Source organism: Schistocerca serialis, chromosome 7 (genome assembly GCF_023864345.2).
Source record: "Schistocerca serialis cubense isolate TAMUIC-IGC-003099 chromosome 7, iqSchSeri2.2, whole genome shotgun sequence".
Classification (NCBI taxonomy): domain Eukaryota; kingdom Metazoa; phylum Arthropoda; class Insecta; order Orthoptera; family Acrididae; genus Schistocerca; species Schistocerca serialis.
This window is the reverse complement of record NC_064644.1, coordinates 271938733-271961637: the sequence shown is the minus strand read 5'-3', so window position 1 is coordinate 271961637 and position 22905 is coordinate 271938733. Positions and strand designations below refer to the sequence as shown.

Sequence of the window (22905 nt, the reverse complement as noted above, 5' to 3'; positions counted from 1 at the left end):
TTTTACTTCTCTCCTTTTCCGCTACCCCCCTCCCCTGCCCTCCGTCTAACTTGCAGCACTTCACTGTCTGCCACCCCCACCATACTATCCTTCCTCCTCCTCACACCAGCTCCCTCCTTACCCCCATCTGGTCGTCACTCCCATCATGCACTTGAGCTGCTGCTCGCAGTGTGGTTTCAGTTCTCTCGAACCTCAACTCCTTTGGTTCCATCAGATTCACCTGGTCCTACTCCATACCCCATGCCACTTTTCTCGACGTTGACCTCCATCTGTGCAATGGCCAGCTTCACACATCCGTCTACATCAAACACACCAACAAGCAACAGTGTCTTGTACTAGACACAGTTGACAGTGTATAAATTACAGTTTGATGAGTTGAAATATTTCTATAGAGAAGCAACACAGAAGCAAATAATGGTTTTATTTTTTTAAGAATCTTAACAGAACTTAAGTCAATTTCCTAAGTGTATTTAACTTAAAGAATTGGAACATCAGTTTAGAGCAATGTCACATTTGCTCTTAGAAGCAAGCACACAGGAAATCTGCAGGAAATGATGTGGAGAACAGACACAGAGATTCTTGACAATTGTTAACAACTTATGTTTACTTAGAGATCAGTTCATCACTCGTTCAGTCAGCATATTTGACCTCTGTCGAAGCGTTTATACAGATAAAAGGGTAAAACTCAAAACATCTATACTACAACACTGGCTACTAAAAAGTCATTTTGTACCTCATGTTTATCATCATTTGACTCTATTCTAATATCTGTTAAATATAATATGTTTATCATCCCTGCAACATAAAAACAAGGTCAGTATTGACAGATCGGAATTGTAGGACAGCATGTGATACATTTCTTTGGCATTAAAAAACTTAAGCTAATCAATTTGCACACAAACATGCTATTTTAACTGTCTTCGTAGAAACAAATACGCATAAGTATAATCTTGAGTTGAACTACATTTTAAGTCATGCATCAGTTTTGACCTGTTCTTTCACATCTGGATTAGATTATCAAACATTTCTTGCTTTAACAGTGCATCTACTGCTTTATTTGAGACACCATGCTTGTGTTATTATACCAGTTATTCTTTTCTCTAATTGGTTTTCTTTAAAATACTGTCAAATTAACCACATGATATGTTGTGCTCCCTCTGTTTATTTTCAACCTTCATGTTTATGCATGGTCTTCTCTCCTAGAGCACTGTCTTTGAGACCAAATGTGAATAAGTTGTTCTCGAGAGCAGCAAATACACAAATTAAAACTAAGTGAACATGGTCAAAACATTTCTTGACAAAACACACATAGTATCATTCTACAGCATACACAATTTAAAATGGTGCTGACATACATTTGCACTCAATAAGAAATAGCAACAACAATTACTACGAATTCTTTGTGAACACTATCAAAACAGGTGAAAAAGGTAACTACATGAAGAAATCCAGAGAATGTATTACGTCACTGGCAACTCAGCTTTTAGCTTTTATGATTCTGTATTGCTGTCATCGAATGTGTTCTTTTGCTGCCGAAATTCTGGAGGCAACTCTTCCAGAAGTTGAAGAACATGTACGACAGGTTCAGGACGCCCATCTTCTCCAATTCGACATGGCTGAAGAAGTCCATCTCTACAAGGGATGATACAAGATATAATTATTCAAAAGTGCTCAGCTGAGTTTCAGTGTGTTGTCATATATCTGCTTTTATCTAAGAAATTTGTTTTCTGGTACATTTGTTAATTCCAGTATGTACTGCATTATTTTATTATTAAACTTCCTGGCAGATTAAAACTGTGTGCCCGGCTGAGACTCAAACTCGGGACCTTTGCCTTTTGCAGGCAAGTGTTCTACCATCTGAGCTACCGAAGCACGACTCAAGCCTGGTCCTCACAGCTTTACTTCTGCCAGTATCTTGTCTCCTACCTTCCAAACTTTACAGAAGCTCTCCTGCGAACCTAGCAGAACTAGCACTCCTGAAAGAAAAGATACTGCGGAGACATGGCTTAGCCACAGCCTGGGGGATGTTTCCAGAATGAGATTTTCACTCTGCAGTGGACTGTGCGCTGATATGAAACTTCCTGGCAGATTAAAACTGTGTGCCCGACCGAGACTCGAACTCGGGACCTTTGCCTTTCGCGGGCAAGTGCTCTACCACTTACCCGCGAAAGGCAAAGGTTCCAAGTTCGAGTCTCGGTCGGGCACACAGTTTTAATCTGCCAGGAAGTTTCATATCAGTGCGCACTCCACTGAAGAGTGAAAATCTCATTCTATTTTATTATTATTCTACATTTAGGAAGTATAGCATCTGGTTGTTAGCTTCAGTCTCAAAATCATTTCAGTTAACATCTTACTGAAATGCAAAGGAGACATAACGAAAGTGGTTTCTTCTATTTTGACTAGTCTCAAAGGAAGGAAAAAATTATCGCTGAAGACAGTGTGAAACACACGTAACTATGGATTTCATAGCTGATGAAGTATCATCCCAACTTCGACCATGGAACTCCACAGTTTTGTGTTGTCAACTGATTGTCCTTCAAAATGCCTGCATACTGTGATCATTCTGGTTTGACGTCTGCATGTGGGCTCATGAGTTAGCTGTCTCGGGGTACCACCGACTGAGTCACCTAATCTCCTCATTCCATCATTAGCTAATACTGAGCCGCATTTATAAGACGAGTATAGGTGGTTGCAACTTCAATGCTGAAACATACTTACCAAGTGCGCAGCATGTACATTGTATCTTTCATGTGTACATGGAACAGGTAGCCATGGCAACTGCCGCCTAACACAGAATATTTTAAACTTGTCTCTTTTTTTTGGCTGATGATTTACCGTATCTGAATCAACTTACAGCATATTAGAATCTGATCTATTACCCATGTACGTGATAGCCAACTTGAAATAACACTATAACAAAATGACTGCTGGACAGGGATAATGTTGCACGCTGATTACTGCCTTTTTTGTTATATAGCTGTGGTTTGAATAATTTCATACTTAGTACTGCTCAAGTAAAAGGTTAATTTGCTAGCTTTTGCTCATAATGACATGAATTTCTTGTTGCTGGAATCCAATGGCATTAGAACAAACAGTACCATATCACATGGAAGACAAAGGTGGTTCACTTATGTTTAGTTAATACATATTCTGTTCTCTGATTACTCGGGTTAAGAAAAATATAAAACTGCCATCAATCTGAAAGTTGATTTGAACACCATTGTGCTTATTAGACATTGTCCTCCTGATTATGGTTTTTCTTTCCTGTAATTTCTGAGCTGACTTTATAGGTCATTTATAGCGAACCTTAATTTAACATGCACTCCAGACCACAGTGAGACTTGGCAATTTTCTTGTTAAAAAATCATTGACAGAGGTGAAAGACGTGAAAAGTAGGACACAAAATACCAGGACATAACAAAGGATCAAACCCCCAATCTTTCAATTTCTAGTCTGGCACTGTGATACCAAGCCACACTTCCCCACATTAAGGATCCCAAAATGTCCTTTAGGAATGCTGTGAACAGTATTTGATGATATGGAATCTTTCTGCCAGACCCCTCTTTAAATTCTGACTGTACCACCACAATGATTGGAGTTTAATGCAATCTGTAGCACTGACATCTATATTATTCACCACACTGTAAATAAGTTAGGAGTAAATGTAACAGCTCAGAGAACAGTAGAGAGCTGAGTAGTTGGCAAACAGAAAAACAAGACTGGAGACTTGCTAGCTATCAGATGAAACTTTTTTTAGAGGTACAGTAGCCACTGAAGCATCCCCCCCCCCCCCCCCCCCAATGAACACCTACTGGCTGTGTTTGCTGAATATGTAATGACAGGGCTACAATTCTGCAGCTTACTGGGATGTCAGGTGGAGTAGGAGAGGGCAGATAGGAGGTGGGGAGCAGGAGGGAGAGTTGTGGACCTGTGGCTGATGGCTCAGAGGGAGGCATCAGTACATGGGAGCTAGGAACGTGGGAGGGAGATGCAGCACATGCACAGGACAGGAATGCAGCAAGAGCATGAGCACTGGTGAGTTCATGGAGCATGCAATGACAATGACGTGGAGAAATGTCTTGGGAAGGCTTACAGAACAGAGGAAGAGGAGGCTGTAAGGAAAAGGATGTGGGTGGAAGACAAGTGAAGTTAGGTTCCTTGGGCAGGGGGCTAGTGAAGATTGAGGCCATGAGGTTTACGGGAACGAAGGATGTGTTGCAAGGGCAAATCCTATCCATATAGTACAGAAAACCTGGTGTTAGAGGATAGGATCCAAATGGCACAGGTTGTGAAGCAGTTGCTGAAATCAAGCAGGCTGTGTTCAGCAGCATTTCCCGCTATGGGCCACAGTTTGGCGGTAGCAGTGGTCACTCATTCGGATGGACAACTGGTTGGTGGTCATGCCGAGATAGAATGCTGTGCAGAAATTGCAGCAAAGCTGGCATGTGAAAAGTCTGCTTTCATAGGTGGCCCTGCCTCTGACAGGAAGGGTAAACTAGTGATGAGTCTGGCGTAGAATATGCTGGGTGCTTGAATCTGATGGATCTTGAACCTGGGTCTCCCATGGGGATGTCACCCATGTGGCAAGTTGTTACGAGTCAGTGTGTCATATTTGGAATGGACCAGTATGTTATCCATGAGGTGTATCTATTAAATAAAGGGACTGGTGCTGTCACGTGGTAAGCATCATGCGCCAAAGATGAATTACCAATAACTGTCAAGTGTGAAGCCTTCTTGGTCGAATGCCACAATTCTGGTGCCTGTAGACAAATCAGAGTGGCCGCCTTTGTTTGTGTAAGACCAGTTATTTAGTTTTGTCAGAAAAATGATGAATGTAATAATAGAGCAATGAGCTGTCATGAAATGTCCCATGAAACCTGAAAAAACTGCTACTGAAACCTATCTTTCAGTAAAAGAAACATATGATGGAGACTGTTCTTATGTACAAAAGTTTTTGAGTGGTTCAAGTGCTTCCAAGATAGCTGAGAAGATGTTGAGGATGATTGATGACCAGGACACAACATCAAAAACGGATCAAAAGGTAGGTTAGCTGATTTCATCTGACCATCAGTTGAATATCTGATCAATTGCTGAAACTGTAGGAATTGAAAAAGAATGCGTAAAGGAAATTTTACATAATCAATGTAACATGAGAAAAGTGTGTGCAAAACTGATGCCGAAAATTCCCATAATCTAACAAAAACTAGCTCATGAAAATTTTTATAATGACACTCCAAATATCACTGAAACTGACCCTAATTTCTAGGAATGAGTGCTAACATGTGACAAATCTTGATTTTTCACTTATTATTCAGAAACTAAGCACCAATCCCTACACTGGAACGGCCCAAGTTCTCTGAGAGTGGAAAAAAACTCTCAAATGAGCAAATCAAGATTCACAGAGATGGTGAGTGTTTTATATATTCATGGAGCTGTGTATCTTCACTGGTTTCCTGAAGGCCAAACTGTTAATCAATATTACTACCTTCAGGTTCTTGCTTAACTCTGTGAAAAAATACCCAAATTGTGGAAGAGAAAGTTCTGTTTCAAGACAATGCACCTGCTCATTGTCTGTTGTGTGGGTTTTAGGGAAGAACAGCATCCCAGTGTTAGACCACCCAACTTATTCACCTGACCTAGCGCCATGTGACTACTATCTATTCCCCAAGGTCACATCTGCATTAAAAGGAATAGGATTTCAGTCTGTTGAAACTGTGAAGGGAAAAGTGGCATGCGTCATCAAAGAGCTTACAGAGGAAGACTTCCAGCACTGTTTCCTTCAATGGAAAATTCACATGGAGCGTTGTAGGGATGGAGGAGAGGAGTATACTGAGGGTGACAATAACTAAAATGTATGTTTTTGAAATTAAATTTTTTTACTGCTATATTCCCTTACTTTACAGCCACATGCAGATTTCATGGGTGGCAGAATACCACTTGAGGAGGACTGGGAAGGATTATGGATAGGATGTTCCTTATCTCCGGGCACGTTGATGAACAATCAAAGCCCTGGCAAAGGATTTGGTTCAGCTGATCCACCTGGGATGATACTGGGCGATGAGGGGTTGCTCTTTTACAGCTGGTTCTAGGGGTGGGGTGGGAGAGATGGGGATTATGGGTGTGTGAGGATATGGCATGGGAAATCTGTCTACAGACTAGGTTTGGGTGATTGCCTTTTTGTAAAGACCTTAATGAGACCTTCAGCATACTGGGCAAGGGTTTTTTCATTACTACAGATGGACTGTCCACAGATGGCCAGACTATATCAGAATGATTTTCTGATGTGGAAATGATGACAGCTGTCAATATGCAGGAACTGCTGATTTTTAGTGGGCTTGGACGGAGATATAGATGGAGCTATCAGAGAGGTAGAGGTCAATATCCAGCAAGGTGACACACACGGCTGAGGAGAACCAGGTAAGGTGAGTGGGAGATAAGATGTTGAGTCTGTGGAGGACTGAGAATAGAATGTTTTGCCCTTAACCTAGATCATGATGATATCAGAAATGAACCTGGACCAAACAAGGGGTTTGCAATTTTGGGTGGCTTGGGAGGTTTCCTCTAGTTTATTTGAAGTGGCTGTGGAGCATTTGACAGCAGAGAGCTTTTTATTAGAAAACAAACAACAGTGTTCCACAAAGAGCAGCACAGATTTAAAGAAAATGTCTTGTGATAGAAATCACAGCATGTCTTGTATCTGAGTTTGTGGAATTCTCTGATGAAACACATTTCTAGGGTATTAGATATCATAAGGCAGGTAGGTTAGAAAATTTAAAAAGGGAAATGGATAGTTGAAGTTAGATATAGTGGGAATTAGTGAAGTTCGGTGGCAGGACGAACAAGACTTCTGGTCAGGTGACTACAGGGTTATAAACACAAAATCAAATAGGGGTAATGCAGGAGTAGGTTTAATAATGAATAGGAAAATAGGAATGCGGGTAAGCTACTACAAACAGCATAGTGAACGCATTATTGTGGCCAAGATAGATACGAAGCCCACACCTACTACAGTAGTACAAGTTTATATGCCAACTAGCTCTGCAGATGACGAAGAAATTGAAGAAATGTATGATGAAATAAAAGAAATTATTCAGATTGTGAAGGGAGACGAAAATTTAATAGTCATGGGTGACTGGAATTCGAGTGTAGGAAAAGGGAGAGAAGGAAACATAGTAGGTGAATATGGATTGGGGGACAGAAATGAAAGAGGAAGCCGCCTGGTAGAATTTTGCACAGAGCACAACATAATCATAACTAACACTTGGTTTAAGAATCATGAAAGAAGGTTGTATACATGGAAGAACCCTGGAGATACTAAAAGGTATCAGATAGATTATATAATGGTAAGACAGAGATTTAGGAACCAGGTTTTAAATTGTAAGACATTTCCAGGGGCAGATGTGGACTCTGACCACAATCTATTGGTTATGACCTGTAGATTAAAACTGAAGAAACTGCAAAAAGGTGGGAATTTAAGGAGATGGGACCTGGATAAACTGAAAGAACCAGAGATTGTACAGATATTCAGGGAGAGCATAAGGGAGCAATTGACAGGAATGGGGGAAATAAATACAGTAGAAGAAGAATGGGTAGCTTTGAGGGATGAAGTAGTGAAGGCAGCAGAGGATCAAGTAGGTAAAAAGACGAGGGCTAGTAGAAATCCTTGGGTAACAGAAGAAATATTGAATTTAATTGATGAAAGGAGAAAATATAAAAATGCAGTAAGTGAAACAGGCAAAAAGGAATACAAACGTCTCAAAAATGAGATCGACAGGAAGTGCAAAATGGCTAAGCAGGGATGGCTAGAGGACAAATGTAAGGATGTAGAGGCCTATCTCACTAGGGGTAAGATAGATACCGCCTACAGGAAAATTAAAGAGACCTTTGGAGATAAGAGAACGACTTGTATGAATATCAAGAGCTCAGATGGAAACCCAGTTCTAAGCAAAGAAGGGAAAGCAGAAAGGTGGAAGGAGTATATAGAGGGTCTATACAAGGGCGACGTACTTGAGGACAATATTATGGAAATGGAAGAGGATGTAGATGAAGATGAAATGGGAGATATGATACTGCGTGAAGAGTTTGACAGAGCACTGAAAGACCTGAGTCGAAACAAGGCCCCCGGAGTAGACAATATTCCATTGGAACTACTGACGGCCGGGGGAGAGCCAGTCCTGACAAAACTCTACCATCTGGTGAGCAAGATGTATGAAACAGGCGAAATACCCTCAGACTTCAAGAAGAATATAATAATTCCAATCCCAAAGAAAGCAGGTGTTGACAGATGTGAAAATTACCGAACTATCAGCTTAATAAGTCACAGCTGCAAAATACTAACACGAATTCTTTACAGACGAATGGAAAAACTAGTAGAAGCCAACCTTGGGGAAGATCAGTTTGGATTCCGTAGAAACACTGGAACACGTGAGGCAATACTGACCTTACGACTTATCTTAGAAGAAAGATTAAGGAAAGGCAAACCTACGTTTCTAGCATTTGTAGACTTAGAGAAAGCTTTTGACAATGTTGACTGGAATACTCTCTTTCAAATTCTAAAGGTGGCAGGGGTAAAATACAGGGAGCGAAAGGCTATTTACAATTTGTACAGAAACCAGATGGCAGTTATAAGAGTCGAGGGACATGAAAGGGAAGCAGTGGTTGGGAAGGGAGTAAGACAGGGTTGTAGCCTCTCCCCGATGTTGTTCAATCTGTATATTGAGCAAGCAGTAAAGGAAACAAAAGAAAAATTCGGAGTAGGTATTAAAATTCAGGGAGAAGAAATAAAAACCTTGAGGTTCGCCGATGACATTGTAATTCTGTCAGAGACATCAAAGGACTTGGAAGAGCAGTTGAATGGAATGGACAGTGTCTTGAAAGGAGGATACAAGATGAACATCAACAAAAGCAAAACGAGGATAATGGAATGTAGTCTAATTAAGTCGGGTGATGCTGAGGGAATTAGATTAGGAAATGAGGCACTTAAAGTAGTAAAGGAGTTTTGCTATTTGGGGAGCAAAATAACTGATGATGGTCGAAGTAGAGAGGATATAAAATGTAGGCTGGCAATGGCAAGGAAAGCGTTTCTGAAGAAGAGAAATTTGTTAACATCCAGTATTGATTTAAGTGTCAGGAAGTCATTTCTGAAAGTATTCGTATGGAGTGTAGCCATGTATGGAAGTGAAACATGGACGATAAATAGTTTGGACAAGAAGAGAATAGAAGCTTTCGAAATGTGGTGCTACAGAAGAATGCTGAAGATTAGATGGGTAGATCACATAACTAATGAGGAAGTATTGAATAGGATTGGGGAGAAGAGAAGTTTGTGGCACAACTTGACCAGAAGAAGGGATCGGTTGGTAGGACATGTTCTGAGGCATCAAGGGGTCACCAATTTAGTATTGGAGGGCAGCGTGGAGGGTAAAAATCGTAGAGGGAGACCAAGAGATGAATACACTAAGCAGATTCAGAAGGATGTAGGTTGCAGTAGGTACTGGGAGATGAAAAAGCTTGCACAGGATAGAGTAGCATGGAGAGCTGCATCAAACCAGTCTCAGGACTGAAGACCACAACAACAACAAGGGATGACTGGAAGAATTGCTGTCACTTTTGAGACAGTCTGATGCTACTTCCCACCACCTTCACCCAGATGAGGAATGTAACATGGGTTTAGTTTGCTGTGAGAAATATCTAGTCAAGGCAAAATGTGCAGTTTTTAAGATGCAAGATGGTACTAAGAAAAAAACTGTTGCCTCTGACACAGACTCATGTTTGAATAAACCAGTCTCACCTGTAATTCCAATTCCCACCACTGTTAAGTTGGTGCCTATTGAGCCAAATCCTTTTCTGGAGACACTGAGAGCTGGCCCAGATTTTGGGAACAGTTTGAATGTTCTATTGACAGTAATGTACACACAACTACTGTTAATAAACATATATTCTTTGAGGATACCTTAAAGGCAAGCCTAAACAATTTTTTGATGAGATTTTGATGAGGACATTCTTGACTTATCTGGACATTGTGTGGAGATCATAACCCCATAACACAGATTCACTTGGGTTACTTTGAACAGGAGGACCTATTTGACTTAAATGTTCTGAAACTCTTAATTTGACAATCATTAAATGCAGTTAATGGCTCCATGTTATGAAGCTCTTGGACAAGGATATAAATGTGGAAACTACATTAAGGAGACATACTAAAATTAATGAAATTTTCATGGAGCACTCATGGCGCAAAATATATGCAGAAGCATACTACCTGTCGCCACTGCTGCTCTTAACATTTATTCCGTGCAATGTTATTCAAAGTGCAAAGATCAGGTGTACTGTGAAGCCCTACTGTGTATTTTGGCACAATTTGGTCACTGGACAAAACACACTAAAAATATTTTGGACTGTCTCAAGATACTCTCTGTCCTAATCAGGTCATAGAGTCTGAGGCTGCTGCCTGCTCTTACTGCAAAAGGAGCCACCATTGATCAGTTTTGGATGATCCGGAGGTGTCTAAGCTTTCCAGTGTCACCATCAACAGGTCAGTGACCAACGTCACCACAGGACTCACCTTCAAACAGCAAGTGTATACGGAATAAGATCTGCAGGCAAGAATAAACTCACATGCTGTATTTTGGATGCCTTTATTAGCCAAAACCTGATGTACAGTCTAAACTTCAGAGTTTATTGACAGCTGGACATTGTTAAGTAGATGCACCACGTCATCTTTGATATTCATGTCTCACAGACTCAAATATCTCAAGCCAAGAAGCACATAGAAGAATGTTTATGTCACAGTCATCGGCTTTGACAGTTTATATTGTTACATGAAAATATCTAACAGTGCCTAAGAATGCCAAGTTGACTCAAAATGTCAAAAACCTACAGCTGGAAGATCCCAATGAGGGAACATATGATATTCCTATAGACTTACTTACAAGAACAGATCACTATTGGGAGATAGTGGATGACACATCATCAACACATATTTCTGAGCACTGCTATCCTTCAAACTCAGATACTTTTTCAGTGGAAATTATTCAAAAGTATTAATGAAGCACACCACTATTACCCTCATTACCCTAGCTTTTAAAGAATCAAATGATGGCACCATTCATAGATTTTCAGACTTAGAAGCAATTGGAACCAGAACTAATCAAAAAAGATTAATGAGTGATACAGAGTTAGTGATCCTGGAACAGTTTCTTGTGTCCACATGCTTGAAGACTAATTTTTAAGGGCTTCTTAGGTAGATTATAACTGAAGTTTGATAAAACCACCAAGATGAGTAAAGAAAACAAACTTACTGACTTATCAAGATTGATTATGAGTAACCACACAATATACAAATTGTTTCATATTAATTAATGCCAGGTCTGTGGATCTAGCAGTAGATTGCATGCCCTTAAACCAAGAGATTGTGGAACTGCATCCTGGGTGGACAACAGTAACTTTCAGACTGTCTTTCATTCGATGTTCACTTCCCAATGATGTGAGCACTCATCAGGAATGATACATGGTTCAGATTCCACTTTAAACTGTAGGACCCCTTTTCCTGATTGGATGACTGGGGTAGGTTTGGGACAGGAAAGTCACTGTAATGACGTCCAATTGAATGACTTGCACTTGGCCATTGAGCTGCATGCAATTATTATTATTATTATTATTATTATTATTATTATTATAAGGGGTGTTCAATAAATAAAGGAAACCGAATAAACAAGTTCGGCATGTTCATCACCACAAAAATTCATGCTAACTACTCCTTCATGACAATGTAAATCCTCACACAAGTCTGTGCACCCGAGACAAGCTCACAAAAACTTCATTGGACTGTTCTTCCTCACCCACCTTTCAGCCTGTATTTCACACCTGCCCCAATGAAGGATGCACTCGTGGGAAGCAGTATGTGGATGATGGGGAGGTTATCGACGCAGATGTTGGCTCCAACATAGACCAGTGGAGTGATACCATGCAGGCATACAGGTTCCCCCAGTAAGGTGGTGTAAGGCTGTCACATTGAATGAAGGTTATGTTGGAAAATAGGGTTTTTTAGCCAAATGAGTAGGGAATAATATGGTGTATCGAAATCTTGAACAAAATTATACTGCTTTCAGAAAAATGTGTTGCATTACTTATTGAATGCCTATCATATTATTATCATTATTTTTATTATTATTTTAATAAATGTTTTCAAATTTTGCATACCTATCATAAATGAAAGAGAGGACTACCATTATGAAGCATTGAAAGTTATTATTTACAGCCCCAAAAAGTTGATGTTTATGCACAGTTCCAAGGGGCAGGGTACTGCAACATTGTTAGCAAGAAACTATGAATGATGGAAAACTACAAACATAAAAACAAATAGAAGAGACAGTTGTTATTGTTTGTTGGCAGCAATTACGAGAATAGTGTTGTGTCTGAATGTGTTGGATAATTAGTCATATGTAGATAACAGCTACACTGTAAAATTTTTACAGTATCTAGAAATTAATTTTGAAGTGAGTTTCACAGATTTTAATCAATTAGCTTAAACAAATTTTCCAGCTCTGCATAACTGCACAAGGTGATGAAGCAAAATAAATTGTGTTGCATCTTTTAAAGGAATGTCAAAAGTTCTATTCATCAGCTTAAACTAATAAAGTTATGCAATTAATTTTTGTCTGATTGCAGACAAACGTTAACAGTACTGGCACACATTGTAATCACCATGCCACAGTACTGTAGTACACTGCTATGGGAGTTGAAACAAACGGGTACTGCTCATCAATGAAATGGAGAATAATGTGGTACCTTGTTTTCTGCATTAGAAGGTGAACAAAGCTGCAACAATCCATGCGAAGTTCGTGGACATGTACAACAACACACAATCATATAACACGGTGAATCATATAACATGGCGGTTAGGTTGCACAGGTGCTTCCAATGTGATCAAACAAGTCCAAATGATGAAGAACAAAGTGGCAGACCATCTCCTTGTGAAGAACCAGGAATTGCAACAGACATATGAGCTCTGGTGCTTGATGGCTGCTATGTCACAATTCAAGTGGAAAAAATGAAAATCAATCACGGATCACTTTCCAACATCTTGCATAACATCCTGACTGTGACAAAGGTTGCCACCTACTGGGTTCCAAAATTGTTCACACTCATTCCAAGAGGCTAATGAACAAGGTAGAAGCAGAAATGTTTAAGCTATGTCAAGCCAATCTAGATGATTTCTTTTACCAACTAATCATAATGAATGAGTGCTGGGTGTTTCATTATGACTGTGAGATAAAAGAGCACAGCACACAATGGAAACTTGAATTCACCACCACCAAAAGAGGCAAAGAGTACACCATCATTGGACAAAGAGATGCTGAGAGCATTCTGGGACTGCAATGGAGTGTTACTAAAAGATTATACTTTTGAAGAGCAAATGGACACAGGAACATGCTACCAAAACCTCCTGACAATGTTATTGGAGGCTATCAAGATGAAGTGTTCCAAGAAGTTGTCCTAGGATGGTGTTTTAGCTCCTTGACAATGGTCCAACTCATTCAGTAAAGGAGACAGTTGCACATGCTTTTTCTTTGAGCTATCAATTTTGCCTCACCTCCTGTATTCTTCTGACACAGCACCCAATGACTTCTTGTTTTTTCCTCAGATGAGGAAATCACAGCATGGAAGACACTCCAAAATTTCAAGGTGGAACATCTCCTGATTAGCAAAAATGTAGACTTCTACAACCAAGATCTTCACCAAGTCTAGCCACCATTGTGAAAACTGTAGTACATTGAACAGTAAATATGCAGAGGAGGACTAACACCACTGCAAAGTTTCATAGAGACAACTCGATTTTTTGAGAGGTCTACCTAACCTAGCTGACAGAAACAACCAACTGGACTACTGCTCTGAGAAGTTTATTGAGAATGCAGTGAATCAGTCCACTTACCTCGTTAGTTGATCCATCATGTTAACAAGCTGCATGGCCTCATATTCTTTTTGTTCATCAGACATTCCAGCAGTTGGATCTGGTTTTGGTGGTTCATAGCAGCCAGTAACAGGATTCACACTAAGGAAATAATTCAAAAATTTTGTCATTACATTTTAAAATATTGACAGAACATATGGGGAAGGACGTTATCAGGCCCGGTAGGGTTGTAAACTAGGTCAGATAAACTGAACCACGAAATGGCTGTCATGAAAGAAAGAACACCAGACAATAATAGGAAAAACATGATGTAAATAAGGTGCATGACACATAAATAATGTTAAAGATTTAATTGGAATTATAATAAGAAGTCAAGTCAAATGAAAATCTTAAATATTTAAAAAAAAATTCTGACCAAAAGTGAAAAACAAGTGCATAATTTTTCAATATAGTCTCCCTGTCATTCAAGACACTTCCTTCAGCATTTAGGAAGTCCATGGGATGGTGAAAAAAAAATCGTTCCTCCCATCACCTCTTTGAGTGATCCAGACATGTGGTAGAAACTTGGTGCAAGGTCTGATGTGTATGGAAGATGTAGCAGAGTATCAAAGTGCAGGTCATTGATGGCTGCAAGTGCTGCACGAGCAGTATGAGGCTGAGCATTGTCGCGTTGCAAAATGACACTTGTAGTCAGAAATCCATGTCACTTTGATCTTATTGCAAGCTGAAGCTGACTTTTTAACATATTGGACTACGATGCACTGGTGATGGCATTTCCTCTAGTTGTGTAGTGTTCCAAGACAAAACCTTTTTTTTTCCCAAAAGAGTGTCAGTAGGTGCATCCGGGACTTCTTGAGTTTTGGTGATGAGGAATGGCACCATTCCTTGCTTGGGCTCTTTGTTTCAGGTTGGTGGTAGTGCACTCAAGTTTAGTCTCCTGTAACAATTTTTATGAAGAAGCAATCATCTTCAGCTTCAAAGCACCATGGAAGTTCTACAGTTCTGGCATGAGCTGCTGTGGCACCAATCTTCAACGCACTTTATGAAACTTAAGTGCTTCATGAATGACACCATGTGCTGAGCTATACTAATGTTCAGATTTGTAGTTCTTTCATCCACAACAACATGGCAATTTTCCATCACAATGGCTTCAACAGCTGCAGTTGACTCTAGTCTCACAATGCAGTGTGCCTGACCTAGGTGCTGAGAATCTGTCACATAAGTTATGCCATTTCTACTCCACTTCACTTGCTGCAGCAATAGATATGCATCAGCATACTAGACCTTCACTCGCCAATGGAATTCACTAGGTTTCGAACCTTCACTGCTCAGAAAACATATGAAAGAACACATTTCTTCCTTGGTGCACATCTTAAGTGGTGCAGCCATTTTGAACTTGTATTGTGCCTGTTTGGTTGTCTGTAGTATGCTACCACCTGTAGGTCATTCTTTACAACACTCGTAACACTACTGAAATCTTGCAGAAAATGATGTGAAATTTCGAGTTTCAATTACACTTTTAAGGCTTTCATTTGACTTCCCCTTGTAAAAGTACTACTGCTACTGACAAAAAACTTTTAAAGATGTCAACAAATCTTAATGAAAATAAAATCTATGACATACAGAACAATAAAACAGAACATTACGTTTAACACAAAAGAGATACTGGAAAAGCAAGTGCACATTGATAGGTGTTTGACCGTGAAATGAAAGGAGGTTGTAATGTTTCGAGAATTTCTGCATAAATTCTAGAACCACTCGACCTACTACCATCTTGAACACACAATATTTTAGATGTGAGAGTGGGATGCTAGAATCCTACCTACTGTGACTGACATGTTTGTGTGTGCAGGTGTGAAATCAGTCGCGAGCAGAAGGTAGACGTGGCGGACAAATGGCACTGACAAGTACTTGTCGGGCGATCCATGGAAGTTCTAGTGAAAGTATAGGGAAGAACTGTGGAACTTCTAGGTTATTCCGTGCTAATCGTATCAGTGACCATTGTTATAAATAACAAGAACAACTGAGATCCTGAAGTCTGAAAAAAAACTCTTATGTTGGATTTGCTGGAGGCAAGACGTATTTTACGATTTGTTTGTAATAAGAGTTGTGGTTGTTAAGCCAACTCTTTGCTAAATGTACATAAAGCTGTTTCTAATGTGAGATGATACGAGTGGCTTACAAGAATTCCAATGTTTATGAGTGAAGAGAGAATTTTGCTCTTTATGAAGCTCAAATATACCGACAGTTATTTAAAAGTATTCTTCGAGTACATAATTATTATGCAAGTAGAGAGAAAGTCTTTAAGGTTCCCGTAACTAGCATCATTCTTCGGAGAAAAAGTTTATAGAGATTCCAGAAGCCGGCTATCCAGAGAAGAAGATCGGCTGTGTACACCAAGTAAGTCGACTTGTATAAAAGAAGTGGGAAGTTTGCACATACACTTCACACACTCTTAGTCATCAAAACGTTAGAATGTGGTGACCGGTGTGAAAGGACCGAAGGAAAAAAGGAATTCTGTGACAAAAACGAGATAAGAAGTTATCATGTGTTGCCACAGCAACTGAGCATAATGAGACAAAAGAATCATTCCAAGAAATTGAATTAAGCCTAAAGTGTCAGATGGAGAAAATTTGTGAATGTAAAAAAGGAGAAGATGTAAGAAAGTCGCAATGTTAAAAACCAGAGAGAAGATCTCGACATATTAGACTAAGAAGAGATACGCCTAGAGCGAAACGACTACGAAGATCTGGTGCAGGGAGTATACAGCTCTCACACGCATCATGGGGACACAGTTGTGGAAACCAGCCTACATCCGACGTCGCTGGCACCAACTGCTGTTCACCGGTACTGACCTGCCGTCACATCCGCTCCCCTACCCTGCGAGAAGTGTACGCTGGGTGAGTGCAAAACAAAACTTTAGTACCTTAGCAAGAAGTGATACAAACTATTGAGTGAACTTTATTAGTGTAGTTATTATACTTGAAGTTAAATGCTCACAAGGTCTAAAGCCTGTAAAAATACGGATAACGAACAGCAAGTTGGGGAAACTTCAGAACCAGTCATTGCTATGCAAATTAGTAAAAGAAGGGCCAGACTGGTCTCAGTTGGTAAATGTAATCAAAACTCAATTAAATGAAGCCTTAAATGCTGAGTCTGCAGTTAAATGCTAAATTACATGACCAGAGTACAACTTTAAATGCTAAATTAGATGCTCAGAGTGGAACTTTAAATGCTAAGTTGGATGTTCAGTATGAAACTTTAGGATTGTTAAGTGCCAAGGTAGAGTCACAAGGTAAAGAATTTAGTAATCTATGTGAAGGCATGGGAGATTTTAAGACTGAATTCAATGCTTTAAATACTAAAGTAGAAAATGTAGAGAATGTTAAGATAGATTTAAAGAATGAATTGACTAGTTCCCTGCACATTCATGTAAATCAAATGTTCACTGACCTTAGTAATAAACAGAATGATAATTTCCAAGAGTTATCAAAAAAGTTAGAATTTGAGATTGAGGACAGGTGGAATAATGTAAAATCAGAAATCAATGAAAAATTAGGATCTTTCGACTGAGTACTTTAAAACAAAGTGTACATAAGCAGTGAGAGTTAATGCCTGTAATTCAATCGCAAATTACAGGTATAAGTACACAAGTGGATAACATAGAAAGAAGCTTTAAAGAGAAAATAGCAAACTCTGATATTGTAAATGTAAGTAGTTTGGAAGAACAAGTCGAAGAAATTATAGAAAAAAAATTTACCGAGAGAATAACATCCGGGAACTTGTCCTCTATGGCTGCTTCTGAACTTACTGATACCAGGAAGGGCATAGACGAACTCTGGAGAAAATTCAAACTCATCCAGGAACAAGTAGAAAAACAAGTAACTTCACCTAACGTGGTGTTAACCAGTGAAGTAGTTACTAATTTGCAATGGGAAGCTTATTCAGAGTTATTGAGACAATTCCCTTAATTTAACCCAATGGAGAGGTACATCTGATACATTTTTTGAAAAGATTTAACCAAGCTTTACCGAAAAATTGGGAAGATTCTAAAAAGATTGAATTTGCTGTGGGTTACCTTGTAGGAGACGCATCCAAATGGGGAACTGTAAATATTGAGAATTTTTCTTCATGGGGAGACTTTCAAAAGAAGTTTAAAGAGAAATACTGGTCTGCCAGTGCACAAGAAAAGTTAATATCAGATCCATGGAACCCGAGCAGCGTCAAATAACCCCCAGGGACATTAACGTTCTGAGTTATGGGGCGGAGTGACGACCATCGGATCCCGAGTTATTTTCGGTGTTTCTTCCGTAATAGTTTTTCTGCACCGAATTCCTATCAAATTATGCTGTTTTCTATCCCCCACTGACGTTAAAAATTCTGAGTTAACAGATGGAGTGACGACCGTCAGATCCCGAGTTGTTTTCAGTGTTTCTTCCGAAACAACTTTACTGCACCAAATGCCTTTAAAATCTTAAACTATTCTGTCATCTATTCCTAAAATCTTAAACTATCTTGTAATCTTATATCTTAGAAAACCGGATATGACAGTCAAATAAAAAACACTCCTAGATTAATCACAGGTAAAAAGTGATACTTAGATAAAGTGAACTGAATGGACTATTATGTTTGTAGAAAATATAATATTGTGTGACTAATTGAACAACTAATATACCATAGTATATAGATTTCCCATTTTGTATAGAATATTTTATACCTTTTGTGAGATGTGACATAAACGGGAGGGTTTGTATTAAGTTTGAAAGGGGTGGGGGTTGTAGATAAAAACATGGTTTACAAGAACAAATAAACCATGGCTAACACAAAACACACATCACACCTTTCAGACAACCCTCACAACCAAGTGTGCCCGATTCTTCACCATTTGCCGTTTCCATAGGGTTGCTAAGATTTCCTTCGGGGACTTCAAGGGTGAAGGTGGGAATATCCATACTGTAGGAGACGATTTAACACCAAACCACCTCCGGCATCTCACTCAAGTACCTGAGGGGTAGGGATCCTGGGGAAGGAGGGTGGTAAGGATTTCCTGTCTTTGGGGCTATCTTCTCTCTCTTCTTAGATCTTAGCAACCATATCTATTTTTTTTTCCTTTCTTACTTCTCATTTGAGGACCCATCTATTTTTTCCATTTTTCCATATCCACAAACTTCTATTGCTGAAGTCCTTCCTTGTTTCTGTGGTTTCTAATAACCTACATCTTATCTTTAGATAAGAAGGCTGAAGAATCAGACTACACGAACACACATCCACATACGCACAAGAATACCCTTATACACAAAGATTGAAATTACAGATTAGAAACCTGTTGCAATGTGAGAATCGCCAGGTGTTGTAAGGGTAAGAATGTGTGTACATGGGGGGGGGGGGGGGGGGGGGCAAAAACATACATGCATACATAATTATATAAAAACTAGGATGATTTTACATCAAGTATACATAAGAAGGAAGAGTGAGTGCAGAAAACGAATGTGAATTGATTGTGATAGTCATTTAAGAAAAGTCAGTATAATAAATACTCTGAACATTGATGAATAGTAGGACTTGAACTATAGTTAGACATAGTATCTACTAAGAGTATAGAAGTTGAGAAGTAGAGGAGGACTCTAGGGATTAAATGATATATCAAGAAGTGAATGCGAAGTGTAGTGTAGACTTGTAGTTCTACCAGAAAATACTTATAGTACATATAGAAACATATACTAGGGTAATGAAATGTGAGGCCTACTCAGAAAGGATAAGGGGGACGTACCTGGCATTTACTAAATTTAAAGGACAGGCATACCTACATGGAGATAGGACGACCTGTGGCCTAAAAAATTGGAATGTTTTATAAAGTGGCGTACCTACCAGAATGGAAAGAGGAAGTGCTCTCACAGGGTGTACACGCGGCCAAGGAAAAAAAAAAGTCCTGGGTTTTTCCCAGATATCCCATTTAAAAAATATCTGGCTGAAAATACACATTTTTAGTGCTAAGTGACAGTAGGTTTTCCATAGATTTTTCCTCGGAACTGTAAAACTTACCAATCCTTTGAATGGTTAACGTTTTATACACTGGCATCTTTAAGGTTCCTGTAACTAGCATCATTCTTCGGAGAAGAAGTTTATAGAGATTCCAGAAGCCAGCTATCCAGAGAAGAAGATCGGCTGTGTACACCAAGTAAGTCGACTCATATAAGAGAAGTGGGAAGTTTGCACTTACAGTTCACACACTCTTAGTTGTCAAAACGTTAGAAGGTACATAAATAAGAAGACAAAATAAATTGTTAGACTGTGAAAATAACAAGGAGGAAAGATGATGGGAACTGTATGCATGACTCAAACACTGTTATTCTGCAGTCCTTTACTGTTTTGTTTGGTTTGTATGTTACAGATTAGTTTCAGCCACTTTTCCATCCTTGTGTCAATCAGCACTCACATTAAACCTTCAACAGAGGCCTGCTGCTTTTTCAGATAGCCCAGTAATATTTTAAGTAGAACAACCATAAAGTACATGCGAGAGTGATATGCACTTCCATAGTTTGATAGTTGGTGAGATCTGCTTGTAATGGGGTAATTAGCAATTTAACTCTTTGGTAAAGTTGTCACCAGTGCCTGGTAAAGGTAAAATGAGGTTTAAACAGGAAGCAGTTGGGTTCAGCAACTGTTCTGATTTCATGAGAAATAGGAGAATGTCAGTTTTGTGCATCCCTTTTCCTACCAGTTTGTTTGACTAGGCAGTTACTACCTCCCTAATCAAAATATAGTCCGTATTGTAACCTCTTCCACATTTGGCACTGTTGAATGCAGCATTCTCTGAATGACCATGAGAATGCACTATTGTGGTTAGGAAACCGGTAATTGAGAGACAAGTACTCCCAATACCACATGTGATGCTGTAAAATGGAGCTGCCCTTGACCTGGTAATGTCAACATCAGGTAATGAGCAACATTGCCACATGTGGTATAGTCATTCACAAGTAAGGAGCAACATGCTGTGGTGCATTTGTTGTGGGTGAAAGTATTAACATAAAGTGGTATTCACACTGAAATGTTGAGGGAGTGTGAAGGACACACTGTCTAGGACTCTAGGTGGTGCACATCTTTTGCTGTATGTTAAATCTGCACTGCTGATGAGCCACATTGGTGCAAGTAACTGTGACAGGAAATTGAGCAGGTGATTGTATGTGGCAGTAAGATTTGTCTATGAAACTGAGCTGAGCAGTTCAACATTTCATATGAGACAGTGTACAAGCCTCTGCATAAGGAACTCCACTTTGTAAAAGCCATCTTCTACTGGGTATCTCAGTACCAGTGAATGACTACAGGGACCAGAGGATGAAGGCAGTTCTTGGGCACTCAAATGTGCTATGTGACTATGACTTCTGGAAAGGTTTGTGACTGGAGAAAAATCATAACACTACACATCCAAATTACAGAAGGGCTGGTTGGTGTGGAAGCATTTCTCTGCCTTTTATATTGGCTTCTGTGTAGGATTCTCCACAGAAAAATCAATAAAAGACTTCACAAATGAACTGCTATCAGAGGTAAACAAGAACATTTATGCTATTAGTATATTCTGTTACCTCTCCAAGGCCTTTGATTATTTGAATCACAAAACTGTACTTGGCAAACTAATATGTAATGGCATTAATAGTGTCACCCGTGCATGGATGAAGTCTTGTCTTCATAACAGAAAGCAGACGATGTTCTTGACACACAGTATCACAGGCATGAAACCTTAGAATGGGGGAACATAAAGTGTTGGGTGCCACAAGGATCAGTACTGGGCCCACTCTTATTCTTCACCTAAGTAAATGATCTTCCAATGACTTTAAAGAGCAGTTCAAAAACTGCAGTGTTGGTTGATAACAAACACAAGCATACTAATCAAGGGCTGAAACTCAACCTTAGTGGACACAGCTCTGATGATAATTGAACAGATCTACAAGTAGCTCACAGCAAAAAGTTTAAGCTTCAATCTCATAAAGAGTCATATTATGCAGTTTCGAGGAAGCAATGATGACCTGTTAGCACCAGAAGAGACATTAATGGTTCTACACTAGCTGAAACATCCCATGCAAAAATCCTTGGAGTCCAGTTGGATAACAAGTTAAAATGGAGTCAACATGTAGATGAACTAATCAAGAAGCTCAGTTCTGTATGTTTGCCCTCAGAAGCTTCTCTCAATTCTGTTGATTTAAAGACAAAAGTTTTAAAGTATTTGGGGTTTATTTTCACTTCCTGTTGTCTTATGGAATAACTGTCTGGGGTTGTTCACCTATACTAAATACAGTGTTTGTTCAGCACATGTGAGCATTAAGAATTAGATAACCATACATCTTGCTGAAGCCTTTTAAGGAGTATGGAATTCGTCACTCACTTCCCAATATATTTACTCCTTAACCCTTACGAGTATCAAAGGGGGATGGGGAAGGCGGAGGGTACTTTTGTAAATATTGTACTTTAGATCGATATTTCATATTTTAAAATTATGATAAAAATCTTTATTGTTTTTTATTATTTCACCTGTAGCGGATGATGACGCCACTGGCAAGGTCAGTGAGAAGTATTTTACAGCCACTGGAAAAGTTCTTACGTCCAAACATTTTCATAACACAAGGCAGGCAGCACAAAACATAGTAAAAGAGCAAGACGGCATAAGAAGTGAAGGTAAAGTATGAACTATAAGAGAATCACTTGAAATGATTACTTCTCCAGAAATTGTTATCATCATAATAAAGCATACCAATGCAGACGCTTTGTGACAGAATTTACCCAAAACAGACAGACTTGAATTCATAGCGTATATAGGGCTACATATTGTTATTGTGAAGGAAGGGAATAGTGAGTCACCTATTCGTGATTTATGGCCCAACACTTGAGGAAGATTTGTTTATACTGCAGCTATGAGTAGAACTAGATTCCATCAACTTACTAAAATAGTAAGATTTGATGACAGAGAGATGCAAAATGGGTGCATGGAACATGACAAGTTT

At 39.3% G+C, this 22905-nt stretch overlaps 1 protein-coding gene across 2 annotated transcripts in view; it reads right to left on the bottom strand.

The window, feature by feature from the left end:
- Window positions 1-404: 404 nt before the first annotated feature.
- Window positions 405-22905, bottom strand: part of LOC126412617 (synembryn-A) — a 137480-nt gene continuing 114979 nt past the window's right edge. For both annotated transcript variants that reach the window (XM_050082285.1, XM_050082286.1), the window contains exons 9-10: window positions 13931-14050; window positions 405-1632 (exon numbers count right to left, since the gene is read on the bottom strand). In XM_050082285.1, coding sequence (XP_049938242.1) covers window positions 1491-1632; window positions 13931-14050 — 262 coding nt within the window. In that variant the 3' untranslated portion in view covers window positions 405-1490. The remainder of the gene's footprint in view (window positions 1633-13930; window positions 14051-22905) is intronic.